Source organism: Propithecus coquereli, unplaced genomic scaffold, assembly GCF_000956105.1.
Source record: "Propithecus coquereli isolate 6110/MARCELLA unplaced genomic scaffold, Pcoq_1.0 Scaffold223, whole genome shotgun sequence".
NCBI lineage: Eukaryota > Metazoa > Chordata > Mammalia > Primates > Indriidae > Propithecus > Propithecus coquereli.
This window is the reverse complement of record NW_012147523.1, coordinates 4,379,430-4,400,406: the sequence shown is the minus strand read 5'-3', so window position 1 is coordinate 4,400,406 and position 20,977 is coordinate 4,379,430. Positions and strand designations below refer to the sequence as shown.

At 51.6% G+C, this 20,977-nt stretch overlaps 2 protein-coding genes and 1 non-coding gene across 4 annotated transcripts in view; 2 read left to right on the top strand and 1 right to left on the bottom strand.

The window, feature by feature from the left end:
* SDR42E2 (short chain dehydrogenase/reductase family 42E, member 2) overlaps positions 1 to 10,335 on the top strand; it is a 28,840-nt gene extending 18,505 nt beyond the window's left edge. Inside the window, exons 8-13 of the mRNA XM_012644939.1 lie at positions 1,112 to 1,194; positions 3,184 to 3,321; positions 3,849 to 3,914; positions 5,493 to 5,556; positions 7,207 to 7,280; positions 10,084 to 10,335. Coding sequence (XP_012500393.1) covers positions 1,112 to 1,194; positions 3,184 to 3,321; positions 3,849 to 3,914; positions 5,493 to 5,556; positions 7,207 to 7,280; positions 10,084 to 10,335 — 677 coding nt within the window. The remainder of the gene's footprint in view (positions 1 to 1,111; positions 1,195 to 3,183; positions 3,322 to 3,848; positions 3,915 to 5,492; positions 5,557 to 7,206; positions 7,281 to 10,083) is intronic.
* A 2,445-nt stretch (positions 10,336 to 12,780) lies between these two features.
* TRNAL-UAG lies at positions 12,781 to 12,862 on the bottom strand. Its single transcript has one exon. It is a non-coding gene; the product is annotated as a tRNA-Leu (tRNA).
* Positions 12,863 to 19,921: 7,059 nt separating this feature from the next.
* EEF2K (eukaryotic elongation factor 2 kinase) overlaps positions 19,922 to 20,977 on the top strand; it is a 57,722-nt gene continuing 56,666 nt past the window's right edge. For both annotated transcript variants that reach the window (XM_012645023.1, XM_012645022.1), the window contains exon 1: positions 19,922 to 20,228. The gene's annotated coding sequence lies outside the window, so the exon portion shown is untranslated. The remainder of the gene's footprint in view (positions 20,229 to 20,977) is intronic.

Sequence of the window (20,977 nt, the reverse complement as noted above, 5' to 3'; positions counted from 1 at the left end):
AATAAAAGAAAAAAATCTTAAACAAATGAATTAAGGGAATAAACTGAACATTTTATAGGCATTCTTAAGACTTAAAAGAAGTATGTCTGTGGCAGCCCCGCTAGACTTCCACAGGAGAGACATGTGCTCCCACCTCCACCATTGGGGGCCCCCTGGTGGAGAATTGGGAAGCCCTGGACCAGGCTCTGTCATGGTCTGGGGGACTCTGTGGGGACAGAGAGAGCCCCAGGCTCTGTGTGACGGCTGTAGTCTCTTCCTTCCTCCGTTGGTTGTCTGGAGAGTGTAATTAACAGTCGCCTCCACTTCTGAGGCACCTGTTCTCCAGGTGAGGAAACCGAGGCAGAGAGAGCTGAGAGACGGGGTCCATTGTTAGTCTTGCCCCACCGAGAGGCAGGGGCATTAGTGGAGAAGGCGTGGGCTTCTCGTCCCCATCTCGGCTCCACCACGCTGGGCTGTGTGACTGTAGGCAAATCACATCTCTTCTCTGAGCCTTCCTTCTTTTATCCATAAAACAGGCATAACAACAGGCATAACCCATCTCATAGGTTGCCTTGAAGAAAAAAAATCCCAGTTTCCCAGAGCACCAGAAACATAGTAGGAGCTCCCTGATTGTCCTTACCTATTAGATATCTATAGATGTTCTTGTCTATTAGATTAGGGCCTCTCCTGATGATTAGAACAAGGAAAGAGGGAGGGAGTATGAGGGAGTGTGGGTCTGGGTGCATCTGCAAAATGGGCACAGTGGGACTGTCGGGGAGTGGGAGGAGATCACTCTGGCACGTGCTTGGTAAACTCTCCCGGGCCATGCAGATATTTGCATCTGGGTCTTAACTCTGTTACTGGCCTGCGAGTACTGTGACGACAGGGACCTTATGGTCTTCACAGCTCCCATCCAGGGTGGGGGCAGGGGTGGGACTGGGACTCTGAATAGTGTCTGTTGAATGACTAACCGATTAACTGAGAGAATAACAAATCGAATGCAGAAACCCCAGAGCTGGTCTTCCCCTCTAACCTGTCTAGGTAAGGACCGGGGGTGTGGACAGCCTTTCTCTCTCTCTCCCTGCCGAGCTGCTCTTGCCCGGGCTCCTGACCGCCCTCCCCTGTGTCCTAGGAGGAGGCACTCTTCGGACGTGTGTGCTCCGGCCCCCGGGGATCTACGGCCCTGAAGAGCAGAGGCACCTGCCCCGTGTGGTGGTATGTCACCCGCCCTCCCAGAACATGGGCACCGTGCCCGTCTCGAGGCAGGGCCTCCCGAGCCTGGGACCCTTGGTTCTGGGAGATGCCCCTGCCAGGAACTTCCAGTGTGTGCCATGCAGACCCCGGCCCGGGTAGGGGAGACACGGAGCGGTGACCCCACGGAGACAGAAGGGAGCCCGTTGCCACCACTCACGTGTGGGCGCCCTGAGGGCTGGACGGTTCACCCGTGCGGGCAGCACTGAGTCACCGTGCAGATGACCTCTCCCTAGAGAAAGCCGGGTGCCAGGAATGTAGCTACAAAGGGCTCTAGGCCCTGTCCTCAGATTCCTCATGGCTGATCAGGGCGACAGACACCATAGTTACAGCCTTGGTGAGGTAAGGGCTGTGTAGACGAGGGCACAGGAAGATGGGCCCGGCAGGAGAGGCCCAGGGGCGCTTCCTGGAGGTGGTGATGCCCGTGTTGTTTGGAAGAAGAAAAATGAATTAACCAAGGAAATGGGGTTGTAGAGAGAAGGTAGGACAAATAGAGGAGGCAGCGGGGACACAAACCTGGCGATGAGAAAGATCGTGGTTGGTTTAGGAAGCAGGTCTGATCTGGGAGTGCGGGGTCCTGGGGGGCCGTGGAGAGTGATTGGGGAGCGCAGCTCCGGTCTGCAGCGTCAAAACATTCCTCTGCTGGGGCTGTCTTTCTCTCTTTCTTTTTTTTTTTTAATTAACTGGGTTCTCAAGGACTGTGGGATCCACCCCAATGACTTTCTCCCCTATTCATTTATTTATTGATTTAACAAAAACTTACTGAACTCCTACTATGTGCCCAGCATGGTTCTAGGTGTAGGGACAGATCAGTGAGCAAAACAGGCGATTCCTGCCCTGGTGGGGCTTGTCTTCCCAGGTGATATTAGATAATGAACAGTGACCACGTTAAGTTATGAGGTATGTTCGAAGGTGCCAGGCACCATGGAGAGAAAGGAGAGGTGGAGCAGGGTGAGGGACTCGGGCTTGCTGGGCAGTCAAGGGAGCCTCACTGGGGAGGTGACATTTGAGCATCCCCTTGATGGAGGCGACAGAGTGCATCATGCAGGAGTTTGCAGGAAAAGCCTTCCAGACAGGGCCAACAGCTCACCCGGAGCCCTGAGATGAGAGCCTGCTGCACGTCCAGGAACAGCGTGCGGTTAGGAGGAGGTGATGTCACAGAGTAGCCGGGGCCAGGTCAGGAAGGGCTTGTCAGCCAGTGTGAGGACTGCAGCGTCCAGCCTGGCAGGATGGGCAGCCGGTAGGTTCTGAGCCAGGGAGAGGCATGGTCTGAGTTCGCATTTAAAAGGATGCCCCTGGGCCACGCATGGTGGTTTGCGCCTGTGATCCCGGCACTCTGGGAGGCTGAGAAGGGAGGATTGCTTGAGGCCAGGAGTTGGAGACCGGCTTGGACAACATAGCAAGACCCCATCTCCACAAAAAATTCATGCCCAATGATAGCCTAAAAAAAATAAAATAATTTTTTTGAAAAGGATGCCCCTGGCTGTGCAGAGAACAGGCCACCGGGGCTGAGGGTGACAGAGGGGGACCAGTTAGGAAGCTACTGCAGTGTCCAGGTGAGGGATGAGGGTGGCAGTCAGGGTAGTGAGGAGTGGGCAGATTCTGGACAGATTTTAATAGTTGAGCCGACTGGATTTGCAGGAGGGTCGGGCGTGGAGTGTGAGAGAAGGGAAGGTTGAGGGTTCAGGGTTCTAGCCTGAGCGGTAGCGTGGATTTAGTGAGCTGGGAAGGAGGGAGGGGCGGGTGCTCCCGCCAGGACCTGGTAAGTTGAGATGTCTATTTGACAACCAGGTGTGGATGCCGGGAAGGCAGCCGGGGATCCAAGAGTCTGGGGTGGTGGGGGTCGGGGGGGCCTGGCCTGGAGCTAGAAATCTGGGAGCTGCCAGCCTAGAGGTGGACCGTGAAGCCACTCCAGGCTTGAGCCTGTGTCGATCACCCTCTCCCCCCTACCAGAGCCACATCAAGAAGATGCTGTTCATGTTCCGATTTGGGGACCGCAGGACACGGATGAACTGGGTCCACGTGCACAATCTGGTGCAGGCACACGTGCTGGCGGCCGAGGCGCTCACTGCAGCCAAGGGCTATGTGGCTGTGAGTCTCCCGTGTGCCCCTCCCCCCTAGCCCAGAGCTGCAGCAGGCAGGGGGCCCATCCCCATCCAGAGGGCACCCCTGGCCCACACAGGATTTCCCCAGCTGGAAGCTGGCTGGCAGGACGGTGGCCAAGGGAAGCTTGGGGCGGGGTTCTTTATAGAGCATCTTTAGCTCTGCATGGTGATTCTGGGAGGTAGCTGTTGTTGATCGCACAATAACGGTCACCAAATCTAAGCAATTACATACCTTGTCGCATTTAATCTTCACAACAGCCCAAAAGGGAGGTCCCGTAATTATCCTCCTGTTTCTCAGACAAAGATACTGAGGTACAGTGAGGTTGGTAACTCCATCAAGGCCACACAGCTAGTCAGTGTGGTGGCCCCAGAATTCACAGGGAATGGCCCAGCTCTGTCCCCAGGCAGCTCAGGAGAACCAGGGGTTGGAGCAGCTGCCAGGAGCCACCTGCAAGGCAGGGCCGGATTGGTGGGCAGGTGCCTGACTGTCTCCCTCTGGCGTGTCTCCTTCAGAGTGGGCAGGCGTACTACATCAATGACGGGGACAGCATCAACATCTTTGAGTGGATGGCCCCGCTGGTAGGTGCCCCGTCACCCGCCCCCACCCCAAGTGAGAATTCTGGGTCCGGTGTTCTCTTTCTGTCATCCTTTCCAACTTCCAAAAATTAACATTTCACGATGAAAACCAGCTCTGGCTACAGTGTCCACGAGGCAACATTGGAACTAGCTGGAGCTGGGTCGTGGCTGCCCTTTGGGGGGGCCATGTGTTCCCCACTTTGCCACCACTGCCTTCCAACCTCTTCCTAATTTGTGCTGGCTCTACCCCTCCCCGCCCCAGAACAGTCACCTCCTCTCTGAGCAGCCCAGCCACCGTGGCCTTCGCCGCCTTTCTCCGAGCCAGGCCTGCCTGGCAGGGTAGACCAGAAAGCCCGGGCGGGAGCACACGTCCTCGGCTCATTCATGCCTCCAGCCTGCGGCACGAAGCCCACAAAGGTGTTCCCTTTTCCCCTCAGCTCTTGCACCCACAGAGGTTTTGTTTTGTTTAAATAACAGCCTTATTGAAATATAATTCACATACCACACAATTCACCTGCTTAAAGATATACAATTCAGTGGGTTTTTAGGATATTCACAGAGTTGTGCAACCATCGCCATAGTATTAGAACATTTCGTCATCCTCAAAAAAACAAAACAAAGACCTGCACCCTTTAGCAGTCTCTGCCGGCCACCCCACACCCTCCTCACCCCTGCAACCGCTGATCTGCTTCTGTCTCTGTGGATTTGCCTCTTCTGGGCGTTTCCTACTGGTGGAATTGTGTGCAGTATGTGGCCTTTCATTCAGCTTCTTTCACTTAATTTTCAAAGTTCACCCATGTGGTAGCATGTAGCATGAAGCATGTCAATACTCCATTCCTTTTTATTGCCAAAAAAACATTCCATTCTATGGATACACCACATTTTGTTTTATCCATTCAGGAGTTGATGGAAATTTTGGGTTTTCCCACTTTGGGGCTAGTATGAATAGTGCTGCTATGAACATTTGTGTACCTGTCTTTGTGCGAACGTGTGTTTTCATTTCTCTGGATATGTAATAGGAGTGGAATTGCTGAGTTATAGGGTAATTCTAGGTTTAACCTTTTGAGAAACTGCCACACTGTTTTCCAAAGTGGCTGCACTATTTCACTTGTCACCAGCACTATAAGGGGCTTCCAATGTCTCCACATCCTGCCAACGGTGTGTCTTTTTGACCTGGAGAGATTTTATAGAAGTGGAGAGCTCAGCCCGTCTCTGCATGTGCCTGCTGCCACCCTCCACACACATGCTGCGGTGTTGTATTTTTCTTGAATAGAAGAAAAGTCAATTCTAGAAAAATCAGATTCTACACAAGTGCCTTGCAGTGTCTTCAGGTGTAGACAGATGAAAGCCTAACTGCGTAACGGGAATGGGTGCAAGTTAAAAGCCCACCGCGTGCACTCGGTTCCTGCTTGCGTCCCCTGGTTCAAGGTGTGGACTTCATTTCAAGACTGGCACAGGCTTGGGGCTGGCTCTGGGGTCTGCCCCCTTGGGTGGGTGGGTGAGGGGCTAGGAGGAGCATGTGGCCTTTTCACGCCACCCCTTGAATGACCTGTTCTCATCTCAGAGCATGTTTCCTTGCAGTTTGAGAAGCTGGGGTACAGCCAGCCCTGGATCCAGGTGCCTATTTCCTGGATTTACCTGACAGGTAAGGAAGGGAGTGTGTGTATGAAAGCCCTGCTGTGCCAGGTGTAACCCAGGGCTGGGACTAGCATGAGGCCAGTGGGGCACTGAGGGCACGAGATTTAAGGAGGCCTTACAAGTGAACTCGCAGGTCCCGGGAGCAAGTGTCTCCTTAAATCTCACACCTTAGGCACCTCACTCCCCGCCCCCACCTTGTCCCAACATTATCCCACTTGCAAGGCAGTTATGAGTGGGCCCATTGTAAAGATGAGGTGACTGAGGCTCTGAGAGTGGCCAACTCCCCACGGCCTTGCTGGAAGGCATCATGCCAGTTAGGAGAGGGAGCCCTGGTCACCCTGAAGTTAGGGCTGCTTTTGGACATGTGGAGGCTCCATTTGACCCTAGATTCTCCTCCAGTCCTGAAGGTCAGTCTCTGCCCCCACCCTGACCCCAACAGTGTGTTCCGGCAGCTGCCCTCTTCTCCCACCCCCAGCACCTGGCTGCTGGCCTCCTTCCGGCTGGAGTGCAGAGCAGGCAGCAGGCATGGAGTGACCAGCCGGAGGGGATAGGTGGCCCTCAAGTCACAAATCGCTGCATTGCTGGAACTCCTTCGCTAGACCTGCTGCATTTTAAATGCATTGAGATGCTTGCCATTGACAGCAGGGGCTTGCAAACTTGGGCCCCAGCCCCGGGCGAGGGCACTTGTGGAGGGTTGTGCTAACTGGACGCACAGCTGCTCAGCCCAGGCTACTCGCTGGAATCACCAGGGAGCTTTTAAAATGGAGAAACGTCCTCGCTTTGGCAGCACATATACTAAAATTGTAATGATACAGAGAAGACTAGCATGGCCCCTGTGCAAGGATGACACACAAATTCGTGAAGCGTTCCATAGTTTTAAAAAACAGTGGTGATCTAGCACCTCTTGTATTATCCTGAATAGAGGTGGAGCCCATTCTACTAAGTGAAGTATCCCAAAAATGGAAAAAGAAGCACCGCATGTACTCACCATCAAATTGGTACTAACTGATCAACACTTAGGTGCATATATAGTAGTAACATTCATCGGGTGTTGGGCAGGTGGGAGGGGGAGGAGGGGATGGGCATATTCACACCTAATGGGTGCGGTGCGCACCGCCTGGGGGACACTTGAAGCTCTGACTCAGGCGGGGCAAAGGCAATATATGTAAAACCTAAACATCTGTATCTCATAATATGCTGAAATAAAAACAATAAAGTAAATGGAGAAATGCCTCCGCCACACCCCAGACCAGTGACAGAAGGATCTGTGGGGAGGGTGTGGGAGGAAAGCCTTAGTATCGTCTAAAGTGGTCCAGTGTGCAGCCCAGGTTGAGAGCCCTTGCTCCAGCCTCTTCCTCCCCTACTCAAGGGAGCAAATTGGAATAGGAGAGAGAGAGAGAGAGATTTATAGCGATAACTTTGAGTCTACTCAGATTTAAAAACTTCAGTCCTGTACTATTAATAGCTGGTTACTTAGGACATATTTCACAGCTAAACAAGGCACCTCAGCCTGGGCTGCTGATTTAAAGGAATTCAATGCCTTTTGCAAAGTAACCCCTAGAAGAGCAAATAAATGCCCCAATTGATCTACCCCCGAGGATGTCCCTGCAGTTTGCATGAAGCGAGGCCCCTGGTCACGACCCCTCCCTTCCTGCAGCCTCCGTGATGGAGCATCTGCATCTGGCCCTGAGACCAATCTGCACTGTCCCTCTGCTGCTCACCCGGAGTGAGGTAAGTGGGCCGCGGCCACGGGAACCCCCCAACCCTGCTGTGCTCCCCTCCCTCCCTATCTGCCTCTCCCCCACCGCCACTGCGGCCACTCCTCACCCCTGTGACACCGTGACTGGGTCCTCCTCTGAGGTCTCAGAATTTTCCTTGTGGGCCCAAAGCTGGTGCTAGCTCCATTATGATCACTCTGACCTTTGGGCTTTTGCTGAGGCTGTGCCCTCTTGGTCTGAAATGTGACAGCTCCAAGCCCATCTCTCAGCCCTGTTATTTCATCCAAAAGCAGCTTATGCTTCCAGCAAGACTGCAGGCTCCCAAAGGCAGGTTTCATGCCTTCACTGTTTTGAACGCCACGAACCCCACCAACTCACACACACACACTCACACAGAGCCTGGTGGTCCTCTGCTCATAGTTCATGCTTACTGAATGATAAGTACATATTAAGTACCTACTGTGTACAGAATACTACTCTCATGATAATAATGGTGTAGGTGTATATTTGCTTAGTTAAAAAAGAGGATGTTTGGGCCAGGCAAGGTGGCTCACACCTGTAATCCTAGCACTCTGGGAGGCCGAGGCGGGAGGATGACTTGAGGTCCAAAATTCGAGACCAGCCTCAACAAGAGTGAGACCCCGTCTCTACCAAAAATAGAAAAAATTAACTGGGCACAGTGGAGTGTCCCTGTAGTCCCAGCTACTCAGGAGGTTGAGGCAGGAGGATCACTGGAGCCCAGGAGTTTGAGGTTGCTGTGAGCTAGGCTGACATTACTGCACTCTAGCCCGGGCAATAGAGCGAGACTCTGTCTCAAAAAAAAAAAAAAAAAAAAGGATGTTTGAATTGCAGATTATAAACAATAAGGCAATAGGAGGCATTTGGGGTTATTTGCAAAATCCTTCCAGCGCCCTGTTCCATTTGATTCTCTCTAACGCCCTGCTAAATTAGGAAGGGCCGAAAGATTACGATCTCCATTTTATGGTGAGAAATTGAGGATTAGAGAAATTAGTGACTTGTCCAAGGTCACACTATACAGGAATGGGCTTCAGACTCCAAGTGCAGAGCTCTCTAACACAGGGAATGTGGGGGGGGTGTGGAATGGGCCACTGCCGGAAGCAGTTACCTATGGTTTCTCCTTTGAGCCACCCAGACGAGGAGAGGCCAGAGAATAATGACAATAGTGACTATCTATCGATATGCCACGCACTGTGCTTTATCTCTGTTAGACTTCATTACTACTCTTAAATTGTAGATCCTGTTATCATCTCCATTTACAAAGGAGGAAATGAGACAATGAAATATCTTGCCCACATCACTCACTTAAGGGGTAGGGCTGGGATTCAAACCTAGACCTAAATGATTTCTAGCTTAACCGCTAGCTTGCGAAATGCATCAGGAATCCCATCCGTGTGAAATAGCTGCCAACGTGCTGCTGAGCTGTGGTCAGGCAGGGACTTGGCTCCCTTACTCTTGTCTAAATTGTGGGTTTCCTTGCTCAGCTCATTGGTAAAGAATCCTTAACTGGGGAAGTATCTCCGCTGTGCCTCTGGCGCCCTCTGCTGGTCAGTCTGCGATGCACCAACCAGCCCTCTAGTTTGAATTTATATATAGCCTTTCATGAATTTAACATTTACTGAGCACCTACTGTTATTTGTACCAGGCACTGTACTGAGTAATGGAGGCAAGAAGACAAAGTCCTTACCCCAGGGAGTTCACAGTCCAAAGGGGAAGACAGCCCATTAACCAGGCAACTCAATACATTGTGATAAGAGCTAACACTAGTAGGGGAAATTTCGAGGAACTTTGCAGCACACAGAAGGGGCATCTAAGTCAACTCTGAGGAAGTCAGGGAGGCTTCTCAAAGGAGGTGACATTTAAGGCTGAGCTCTGAGAATCCTGTGCCCAGGGACCCTGCTTACCTAACTTAGCTGTAATAAGCCTACCTGCTGCTCCCCAAACCCTGCACTTACTGGCTGGGGCAAAAGGACAAGAACTAGCCTCTCTCCTCAGCCCCTCAAGCATCCATGACCAGGGGGTGGCCCGCAGGGGCTGTTTCAGAATCAAGCTGCTGGTGGACTCTTCCCCAGGGTCTGCCTGAGGAACTGGAGAGGAAGAAATTAATCCAGTGCGAGGGCATCTCCGGGCCCCAGCATAGCAGGGAAGAATTTAGGGTAGAATCTGGCTCCCCTGTGTGACCCGGGGCAAGTCACTCAACCTCTCTGACCGTTATCCAAATATGCAAAGTGGAGAGGATGCTAGCGCCACCTCAGAAGATAAAAATGAGGTAAGGTATAGAAAGGACTTAGCTCAGGCCAAACACAGGGTGTGTGCTCCGTATTTGATAGCTGTCATTATTAGCCTAGAAGCCGGTGGGCCCCAGGCCACCTGGCAAGGCCGGGAAACGCTGCTCAGACCCTGGGGAGAAATCAGTTCTGCACAATTGAATTCCTCTCTCAGGGAAGCTTAATTAGCGAGCGCGTTAAGGCTGCGCCTGGGGCCCGCCTGGCCACAGCTGGTCTGGGGCTGTGGGCAGGAGGCCAAGGCCGCGTCCTGGAGACATGTTTCCGGCGGGCGTCAGGCTTCTCCAGCAGATACCCAAGAATGTATTGAGGGCCTCGCGAGTGTCAGTACCCTGCTAGGCCCGGAAGGGACGTGCAGAGGTGGGACCTTCGCTTCCTGGAGACGGAGGAGCTCAGTAGGGTGCGAGTTCAGCGGGGCTGGAGGGGGAAGCAGAAAAGGCATCCTGGACACCGAGGTGAAGGACGCGCCCCTCCCGCTAGCCCCGCCCTCGGCTATCCCGCCTCTCCCCGCAGGTGTGCAGCGTGGCCGTGACGCACACCTTCCAGATCGCCAAGGCCCGTGCTCAGCTTGGCTACGCGCCCGACAAGTTCAGCTTCTCCGACGTCGTGGAGCGGTACGTGCAGTCCTCCGCCCCGCGGCCGCGCGGCTCCACGGCGCGGGCGCTCCTGCGGCTGCTGCTCGGGCTGCTGCTCCTCGGCCTGCTCGCCCTGGCCCTGCACTACCTAGGCCTGCAACCCCTGCGGGCGGTCGCGGAGCGCCTCTGACCGCGGGTCGCCCGGCCGCCCGCCCTGCATCACCCTCGCCCGCGCCCAGCCCCGGGCCTTGTCCCCGCCCCTGCCCCGGCCCTGCCCCGCCCCCTGAGTCGCGGCCACGCCCCGGATCCGCCCCAGAGCCGGCCTCGCTTCCTGTGTTCTGGTCACGCCCCGTCCCGCCTCACGGGTCCTGGCCACGCCCCCTGATCCAGCCCCGACTTAGTCCCGCACCGGCACCCTGGCCTCGCCCATGCTTCGCTCTCTGGCCCGGCCGGTTACTGACAAGGTCCTGGCCTCACAGCTTGCTCTGCCTCCCGGACCTCCCCGTTCCTGCCCAGTCCTGCCACGCCCCAGATTCCCCCTCTGCCCTGGTTCCGCCACCGTCTGGCCCTACCCTCGTGCTTGGGCCCACCCCTTGGTTTCTCATTCCGAGACTGGCCTCGCCCTCCCTCTGGGTCCAGTCCTTCCCGGCCCCGCCTCCTGGGTGGGTTCCCCTTGGGGCCTGGCTGCTGGAGCCTCCATCCGCTAGCGCAGGCTGGGTCGGTGCTTGCGGTTTGCGCTGTCTGCTGCCGCTTCTGGGGAGAGTGGACCCTCCTCGCTGCCCGAGCTTCCCTGGGCTTGTCCCGGGATCGGCTCGGAATCTTGGATTAGACCCATTCTAGTAACATTGCGTCTGATCCGCCCTGACCCAGAAGTTCTGGGTTCTTCGCTCATTTACAGATCTCCCTGTGTGTTGATAGCCAGGGCTTGGAGGGACACCTGAGATCCAGGCTTCTGCCCCGCCCGGCTTGGCCTTTGAGGGTTCTGGCTTAGGAGTCTGGGGATGGCAGCGTAGTAAGCACAGGCTTCGGTACCAGAAAGGGCATCGAAAAAGAAAAAAAACAAAATAAAACCATTTTAAAGAATTGGATGTCTTGAAGAAATACCAATATAATTATAATGGGGAAAAATAGAGCCAAGTTGGTCATATTTTATGATTTGGTATTGTTTCTATTAATGAGGGGTAGTGGCGATCACTGTTATCTTGAACGTTTAAGGCCTCAACTTGTTCATCCAGCCCAGCTCTCCACAGAAACTGAGCCTCCTTATCATCTTGGTATCAGTCGTAGGTACCAAGACATCAGTGTGTAAATACATCCATGTATACATCATAATATGCACACGTGAAACTGGCTGAGCAAACCATGGATCCCGGCAGAGAAGAACCCCATCACAAATGGTGGGGGAGGGGAATGAATGTGCTAATCAGAACCAACAAGGCCATGGCAGGGGTGTCCCACTGTACTGGACAGGGAAGCAGTTTGCGAAGCAGCTAAAAAATGTATGCTCCTCTCTGCCAGGATGAATAGCATGTGTGTATATCATTTTTTGAAGAATAATAATCCTTTATGTCTGTTTAATGCTTAACAGTTTGAAAGGGCTTTCATCTATATGATCTTATTTAATTCTTAGGACCACCTGTCAGTAGGGCTTATTATTCCTGTTTTATAGATGAGGAGACTGGGAATTTGTCTGTCTTCAAAGAGCGGAGGAGGGTGGGAGTTACTGCTCTGCAGCTGGGAGGATTTGGGGGAGCTGCCCAAGGCCCACTGGTCTCAACACAACACGCAGTTATTCGTGCTCTTCCGCACCCTGGCCAGGTTAGCGGGCTGCGCTGCAGAACACTCTTCACAAGTGTAATTAATGACATTACAATGTCTGTAAACTCTACAGGTTTGAAAACGTCTGCCCTGTGCAGTACTGTGGCCTCAGGACGAGCTGGGTACCTGGCACATGGTGGCCCTTCGTAAATAATTGGTGAATGAATAAATAAGTAAGGATGCCCTAAGCCAAGCCTGAAGACCAAGTAGGAGGTGAATTAATGAAGCTGAGACCCTCAGGGGTGTCGTTGAGTTTGACACCCCCACGTGGGGCCCGACCTCTGCTACCCCAGCCCCTCTCCGCAGTGTCACCTGACACCTCTTCTACCAACAGAGGTTTATGGGGTCAGCCGGGGCCCTCTGAAGTACACAGAGCGGGCCAGAAAGGGACCCTTCCTAACTCAGGTCATGATAACAATCACTCCCAGCCAACATTTTCCTTGGGAGGTAAAGAGGCCCACTCGCCGTGGCCTCAGTCCTGGAAGCATTAAATTAAAGTCCCAAGCGGGCTGTTGGGAACTTCAAGTTCCCAAAGCATCAAAGTCCAGATGCTTTCTCCTGGAAATAGGGAGCAGTTTTTTGTTTTGTTTTGTTTTGTTTTGTTTTAAGGGAGTGGGATTGGTGGGTGAAAGAGAAGTTTGTGTACTGGGCTAGAGAGTAAGAGCCTTTGATACAGTTTCTTCCTTTTCTCCTCCCTTCTCCCTGCCATTAAAAAAAATTAAGCGTCAGAAAAGAGAAAAAGAGGAGAGGGAGTGGGAAAGAATGACATAAACAGGCTGAAGGACTTGGGGGCAGGAAAAGCTAGACCATGACGGTGTGGCAGCGGTGGGATTCGAACCCACGCCATCGAAATGACTGGAGCCTAAATCCAGCGCCTTAGACCACTCGGCCACGCTACCTCCCGTGCGTAGCGTTCTCCTTTCAGGCCATATTAGGCTGATGACGCAGCGTCTCGTGCTCTATGAGCCCCGCCCCCGCAGATTTGCGCGTGCCCGATAAGGAACCGGCGGTTCCCGCGCCTGTCACTGTACATCACCCCCTGGCGTCCTTCGGAGCCTTGGAGTCACAGCGCTCTGGTGATCGCAGCAATAAATACAGTGGGAACGCCCCATTAAAAAGGAAAGAGGAGTTCAGAAATGTAAAACGTTAATTTTTTTTATTTCAGCATATTATGGGGTACAAATGTTTAGGTTACGTATATTGCCCTTGCCCCCCCCACCCCGTCAGAGCTTCAAGCGTGTCCATCCCCCAGATGGTGCGCATCGCACTCATTATCTATGTATATACCCATCCGCTCCTCCCCTCTCCCATCTTCCCGACGCCCGATGAATGTTATTCCTATATGTGCACTTAGGTTAAAACGTTACATGTGTGTTTGGATTTGATTTTTGCGTTTTCCATGGGTGGGATGCTGCCTACAGCCACCTGGGGGCGGTGCCGCGCTGCCGCTTCCTCCTGGCTGGACTGGGGGTCCCGCTGGGAACCCCGGTTTGCACTAGCCAGGCTGGGACCCCATCCTGATGATTCTCTACTCCCACTTCAAGTCACCTCTGCAGGCCTGGTGGCCTCGTGGCCTAGCCCTTCCCCTTGCGATGTAAGAATCACGGGGCGGGGAGGGGGTGGAAATATCATCGAACGTTGTTGCAGATCCTTTGCACGCGTGGGCTCCCTCAATCACAGCGACTAGATCATCTCCGTTTCACACAGGAGGAAACAGAGCGGCTAAGTAACTAGTCTCAGGTGCACCAGCCACAGCCAGCATTCCCAGCCTCCAAGACCCTTGTTCTTCTATGCAGACAATTTCAGTGTTTTTAAGAAAAATACAATAAATACAGAGTGCAACATGGCAAAATTCCATTTCCTGCCATTCAGGATTATTAACATCTTGCCTATTTGCTTCAAATCTTTTTAAATAAAAAATAAAATGAACACTGTAGATAAAATCCAAGTCTCCTTTGATATCCCAAGTTCTAGTCCCCTTCCTTCTTACTCAGGAGTTTCAAATCTTTTCAGCTCATTTAGGGTTATCCGTTTCCTTGAATGTTTAAGGAAAATGGCAAACAAAAATCCAGGGTTGTAAAAACAGCCGGGTAAGTGGGTGCGGTAGGCTGAATAATGGCCTCCCAAAGATGTTCACATCCACATCTTACCTTATGTGACAAAAGGGACTGTGCACGTGTGATTAAATTAAGGATTCTCAGATGGAGAGAGTTTTCTGGATTACCCAGGTGGTCCCAATGTAATCACAGGCGTCCTTATAAGAAGGAGGCAGGCCTTAGAGAAGAAGATACAATGGTGGAAGAACAGGTCGGTCTCAGTGATGCAGCCACAAGGCGAGGAATCTGGGCTGTCCCAAGAAGCTGGAAAAGGTAAGGAAACAGCCTCTCCCTTAGGGCATCCAAAAAGGAACACAAAGTGTCTGACACCTCGATTTTAGGACTTCTAGCCTCCAGAATAGTTATACTATAAATTTGTGTCATTTTAAGCCACTAAATTTTGTGGCAATTTGTTATAGTAGCAAAAGGAAACAAATGCAGTGGGTACTGCCATGAGCTTGGGAATCACACAGCCTGAGCTTGTACTAGCTCTGTGTGACCTTGGGAAAATCACTTCTCTCTGGGCCCCAGCTGCTCATCCGTGTAATGGAATGATAACTGCAGTACCCACCTCAGGGGATTTGCTGTGAGAATTCAATTCATTCATTCTGCAAGTATTTCTCGAACACCTACAATGTGTCAGGCACTGTTCTGGTCATATCAGAGAATGAAGCAGACAGATTAAATGTGCTAATACGTGCCAAGCATGTAGACAGATCTCTGGCACGTTATGAGGGGGGTGATGGTGGTGACTCCTGAGACCTGAGTTCTCCACTCCCTCTGGGTATCTCCAGGCACCCCCTACAAGAGTCCTTATAGGGACGCTGGTCGCTTGCTGGTATTCCACATACATCTCCCCAGCACACTGCGGCAAGTCAGCATCAGTGAGGCTCTCCCAGGCTCATACTGGGCCCTGCTACAATGTCAACTCCAGGAGGGCAGGTAATGGTGTCTGGTCACCCACTGCTATACCCTCATTACCTAGAACAGTGCTGGCATTAAGAATATTGCTTGGCAAAAATGGTTTTGCACTCTTGGTTAGGGCCACTCCATCTTGCCACATGAACTCCGAGCCAGAGGCAAATGCTTGGGCTGGAGCTGCTGACCTAAGAGCTCACAGAACTTTTATCTGGACGTGGCCAGACTGTGGTCTGCTCTCTTGGATGCTCAACCCCCCTAGCCACAGGAGGGAACTGGAGTTCTCTTTAGGAAATTCCCCCACAATCACTCAAAGCATTTTCCAGTAGGTGGACCATTTGCTAGCAGCACCGTGCCTCCCAACTCTCTCTCTCTCTTTAATGCAGGTCAACATTTACTCTGCACCTACTAGGCCTAAACAGGCCAAAAGCAGGCCTTTGGGTGGTGGAGAGAGCTGTTTCTGGAGCTGCTCAGAGCCCTGTGCCAGAGTTCCTTCTCTAAAAACAAAAATCGGTGGAGGCAAGGCCAGCAGTTCATCTGCTCCACCCAGCATTTCTCCAGGGGCCCAGCCTCCCTGCTGGCCTCCCACAGTCCTGCTGACTAGGCGTCTCTGGTGATTTATGCCTTCAAGGGCGAGGCTCATATGCTAGGCAGCTCATATGCAAAGCCCAGCCACAGCCAGGCAGGGGTGGGGAGGCCACAGAAACCAGAGCAACTGGGATCTGTTTAATTGTGTTTGTGTGTGTGTGTGTTTTATGTAACATTTAAAAATAACTTTTGCAAAACTAATATGTTTTCCTTGTTGAAACTCAAGCAAAGCACACATAAGAAAATCACATTTCATTTCTCTACTTAAACCCTGTCCATGCTTTGATAAAGGAAGCTATTTTTTGTCTCTTTAAATTTGAAATGTAATGCACGCTCATTATACATTTTTAAAATGTCAAATGGGGGTGGGTGCAGTGGCTCACACCTGTAATCCTAGCACTTTGGGAGGCCAAGGCAGGAGGATTGTTTGAAGCCAGGATTTGTTTCAAGGAGGATTGTTTCAAGACCAGCCTGGGCTATAACAAGACCTTGTCTCTACAAAAAATAAAAAATTAGCCAGGCATGGTGGTGCACACCTGCAGTCCCAGCTACTAAGGAGGCTGAGGCAGGAGGATCTCTTGAGCCCAGAAGCTTGAGGTTGCAGTGAACTATGGTGAGGCCACTACACTCTAGCCCAGGCAACAGAGTGAGACCCTGTCTCAAAAAAGTCAAATCACAGGTATAAAGTTAAAATGGAAATTCTGTCCCTTACCATGGTCTTCCTTCACAACCAAATCCCACAGCTCAGAAATAACCATTGTAAAACAGTTTGGCATGCATCCTTCCAGATCTTTTCCTATGCAAATATATAGGCAAATGGACCTAGAAACTCAAACATGCCCCACCCTCATCCTGGGGTTTGCCTTGCACAGGGTAGGAAAGGAACAGACCATCTAAAAGAAGAGTGGTCATCTCATAGCTTTTGCAAGGTTTTCTGCAGGTACAGGTAAGCCATGTGATGGGCATGTCTCATGTATAGTAGGCCTAGGACCTCTTGAGCCAAGGAGGTGAGCTGAGGAGGGCTGTCACGCTGCTGCTTAAAACATACAACTGAAGCGCACTGTGGACAGGGAATTTTAGCAGTTAACATTTTAGGAACCAGATCCTTCCTACGGTACCTGTGGCCAGTGCAGTTCTCCAACCATCTCTGAGCCAATGGGAGGATTATACTGTCCTCTTTGTAGTTGGGAACAGCCACAAGAGTGTGACTGGGCTAGAGCATGTAACAGCTGGGGCACCATGGTGAGGTGGAGACACCATGAGCTTTATTACCATATAATTCACATATCATACCATTCACCCATTTAAAGTATATAATTCAGGGGGCAGGGGGGTAAAAAAAAAAAAAAGAAAAAGAAAGTATATAATTCAGTGGCTTTTAGTGTATTCACAGAGCTGTGTAACCACCATCACAATCTGTTTTTTTTTTTTGAGACCGAGTCTCACTCTGTTGCCCTGGCTAGAGTGCCTAGCTCACAGCAACCTCAAACTCCTGGGCTCAAGCGATCCTCCTGCCTCAGCCTCCCGAGTAACTGGGACTACAGGCATGTGCCACCATGCCCGGCTAATTTTTTCTGTATATTTTTAGTTGTCCAGATAATTTCTTTCTATTTTTTTAGTAGAGACGGGGTCTCGCTCTTGTTCAGGCTGGTCTCAAACTCCTGAGCTCAAACAACCCGCCCGCCTCAGCCTCCCAGAGTGCTAGGATTACAGGTGTGAGCCACCGCACCCGGCCCACAATCAGTTTTAGGACACTTTTATCACCCCAAAGAAGAAACTCTATACCTGTTAGTAGTTACTCTTTTTCTAGCCCCTGGCAACCATTAATCTACTTCTGTCTTTATGGATTGTCATAGTCATTGAGATAAATGAAATCATATGTTTTTTGTGTGTCTGACTTCTTTCATGTAGCATGTTTTCAAAGTTCATCCATGTTGGAGCATGTATCCATATTTCATTTCTTTTTATTGCCAAATATTCCCTTGTATGGATATACCACATTTTAATTCTCTATTCATCAGTCGATGGCCATTTGGGTTGTTTCACCTTTCAGCTAGTATAAATAATGCTGCTATGAACATTTGTGTATCTGTTTTTGTGTGGGCATATGTTTTCATTTCTCTCGAGTATATACCTAGCAGGGGAATTGCTGGCTCGCATAGTAACTCTGTGTATAATTTTTTGAAGAACTGCCGAACTGGTTTTCATGTTCCATTCCTTTCTGCAGTGTATGACGGTTCCAGTTTCTCCACATCATCCCCAACACTTGTTATTATCTGAGTTTGTGATTATAGCCATCCTAGTGGGTGTGGTTTTGATTTGCATTTTCTTAATGGCTAATGCTGTCCAGCATCTTTTTATGTCCTTATAGGTCATTTGTTGTTGTTTTTTTTCTTTTTTGGGATCGCGCTGCCCACCAGCACCCCTCCCGGAGCCCTGGCTGGGACGCGCCCTTATAGGCCATTTGTATATTTTCTTTAGAGAAATGTCTATTCAAACTCTTTGCCCATTTTTAATTGGGTTATTTATCTTTTTATTTTTGAGTTATAAGAGTTCTTTAGTCTAGCTGCGAATCCCTTATCAGATATGATTTTCAAAGATTTTCTCCCATTCTGTGTTGGCCTTTCACTTTCTTGGTGGTGTCCTTTGCACCCTGTGGGTTGAGTTCCATGGACTTGGGGATTTTGCTCCTGAGAACTTGAAGAGGGGATCTTTGTCCATGTAGAGGGGAGGCAGCCTTAGGAAGGGGAGCTCAGCTTAGAATTGAAGTGTCCCAACAAAGGGTCCCCTGTGAAGGGTTTACTATTATTTCTCTTGGATACAGTAACTCCTATGTTACTCTGAAAGTAACTTCGAGGTACAATTTTAACTTTTTTTCTTCTATGTTACTGTGGAAGACCCAGAGTGGTACCTCATTGGTATGATAGGTCACAAGTTCATCCCTGAACCCATCCATGGGGCTAAAGGGATGGGATGTGCTGATTGGCCAGGTCTGGTCATGTGTTCACTTTGGGAGCCAGGGGAGTGGAGAGGGCTATTTTCCTGAATTGAGAATAGGGTGAACTGGTTTCCTGAAGACAAATGAAGACGCTCAAGCAAAGAAGGGGCACTTCTGCCGGGCAGACAAAAATTACAGAGGCTCAGAGCAGTTAGAAAATTTGCCCAAAGTGATAGGGCTTTAAGTTGTTGCGTGGGGTTTTTTGGTTTGTTTTTTGTTCTTTTAAACAATCTTGCTTTGGGTTGGACAGACTTAATCTCTTTGATCTCCTCTTCCTGTATGACTTCCCCAGGGTCAGAATTTCAGATGTAATTTTGTCTTTTGGCAAAAGCCATTTTTTATCTTTTGGGGGTTATCAATACAGGAAAAAAAAAATGTGTTCTTTGGAGAGCCTGAACTTTGAAATCCTAAGTCTGGATTTAGTGTGAGCTCTGTCCTTCCTGGCTGTGTCACCTGGGGCAAGTCATTATCTCTCTAAGCCTCAGTTACGTGACCTGTAAAATAGGGCTAATGACACCTACCTACCTCAGAGAGTTGGCGTGAAGAGGAAATGAGATAAATCTCTCAATAAATGTCACTGTCATTATTTTTATACCTAAAATAGAATTTGTGAAATTTGTAAGAGTTCACTAGAAAAGTATCAGCAAGGATATAATATCAAAATGTTCACTGTAGTTATTAGTTTTATTTCCTTTTCTTCTTTCTACCTTTTCATATTTATCCATTCCTCTACTCATTCCACAGGTACGTATTAAGCACCTACTATGTGCCAAGCGCTGTGGCAAGAGTAGTTAGGAACACAGCAACGTACAAAACAGATAAGGAATGACTAGACGGGGATATTAATTTTTAAAAAATTACACAAATAATTGCAATTGTCATCAGCGCCTCAGTTTTTACAAAGCAGAAATCAGGAAAAAGCAAAGTGTTCCTGATAAAAATACTTTAAGGTTATGTATAGAGATTTATACAAACAAGCGATGGGCTCGGATTACTGGTGATTGTGGAAAGGACTCAAATACAGGAACTAGGCAAGTGGCAGACGGAGACTGGGGCAGCACGGTGGAAGGGACCGGACTGGCCATCCTTTCTCCAATGGCCCCGTCGTCCGTGGGTGCCAGGCCCGCCCTATACATCAGATCCCGACGCTGTGTTTAGCAGGCTCAGGAGCCGCGACTCAGCGCCAGCGCTGGAGCCGGGAAGCCTGTGTGGCGGCTGCCAGAGAGGTGGTGGCCACGGAGGCGGGGGTGGGGGACGGATACGTGAGCACCTCGTGGTGCGCCCGCCTGGCTGCTGCCCCGCCCCTGCCCCAGCCCAGCCCCAGCTCGGTTCCTGCCCGGATCCAACGCCTGCTGGCCCCGTGCTGCAGCTGCCCCAGCCCGGCTCGCCGTCGTCTGCGCCCGTGTACCTGGCAAGCGCCCCCCGCGTCCCGGGATCGTCCCAGCAGGCCTTCGCGCTCCTCGCACTCCGGGAGCGATCCGTCCGCCCTGCGCGGCCCCGGCTGCATCCCCGGAGCGCCGGCCTGCGCCCCTGCTCGCTGCTCCCCGGCACTCTCGGGGGGCCCACCCGCCTGCACCCTGGAGCGCCCGACCGCGAGCCTCTGCCAACTCCTCTGGATCCTCGCGGCCCTGGGCAGCGGCTGCCGCGCCTGTCCGCCGCAGGGAGGTAGGTGCGGCCGGCTGGGCTGGGTGGGGGCCGGGATCGGGCACTGCAGGCCTGCGTGCCCCGGTGCAGCCGGCGCCTGGAGCACGGTGAGTCTGGGCTTGGGAGTGGGGCCCGAGGCGGCACGGAAAGAGAATTGGGGGCGCTCCTCCTCTGGTTGTTAACTCTCCGGAGCTCAATGTTTGCTTCTGTAAAATGAGGAAGCCGTGCAGACTAATGGTGATGCGGATGGGGCAAACAGTTGGCAAGCGATGGGCTTGCGCTGTGAGAGGCTGTGTTGTGGCTGTGAGAGGCAGCTCTGGGGTGCCCCCGGGGTCCTGCAGACTGTGGACGCAGCGCTGCTTTCCTGTCCCCTGCAGGTCCCAAGGCCGCATCCCCAGCCCAGTGCCCTGAACAAGAGGTCTGCGTCAACTCAAATTCCCAGAACCTCGGGGACTATGTAGACGCACCCTTGCTGCATTGTTGGCTGCGGGAGTTAGGTTGTTGGCAGGCGCCACTGATGTGTGCGCCAAGGGGACGGGCATTAATAATCGAGTGGCCACGCGGGGGCGGGGCCCTCCCGGGGTGAGCCCGGCCTAGATCAGCCTGTGCCCGCATGCGGGATTGGAGGAATGAGCCCAGCCGCACCACGAGTGGGACAGATGGGCTGCATGGTAGTGGAGGGGACATTCGCAAGGAGCCTGACCTCTGGGTGGTGGGTATGACCTGCCTCCAGGCCACTCAGCAGGGCAAGCAGGAAAAAATACCTACAG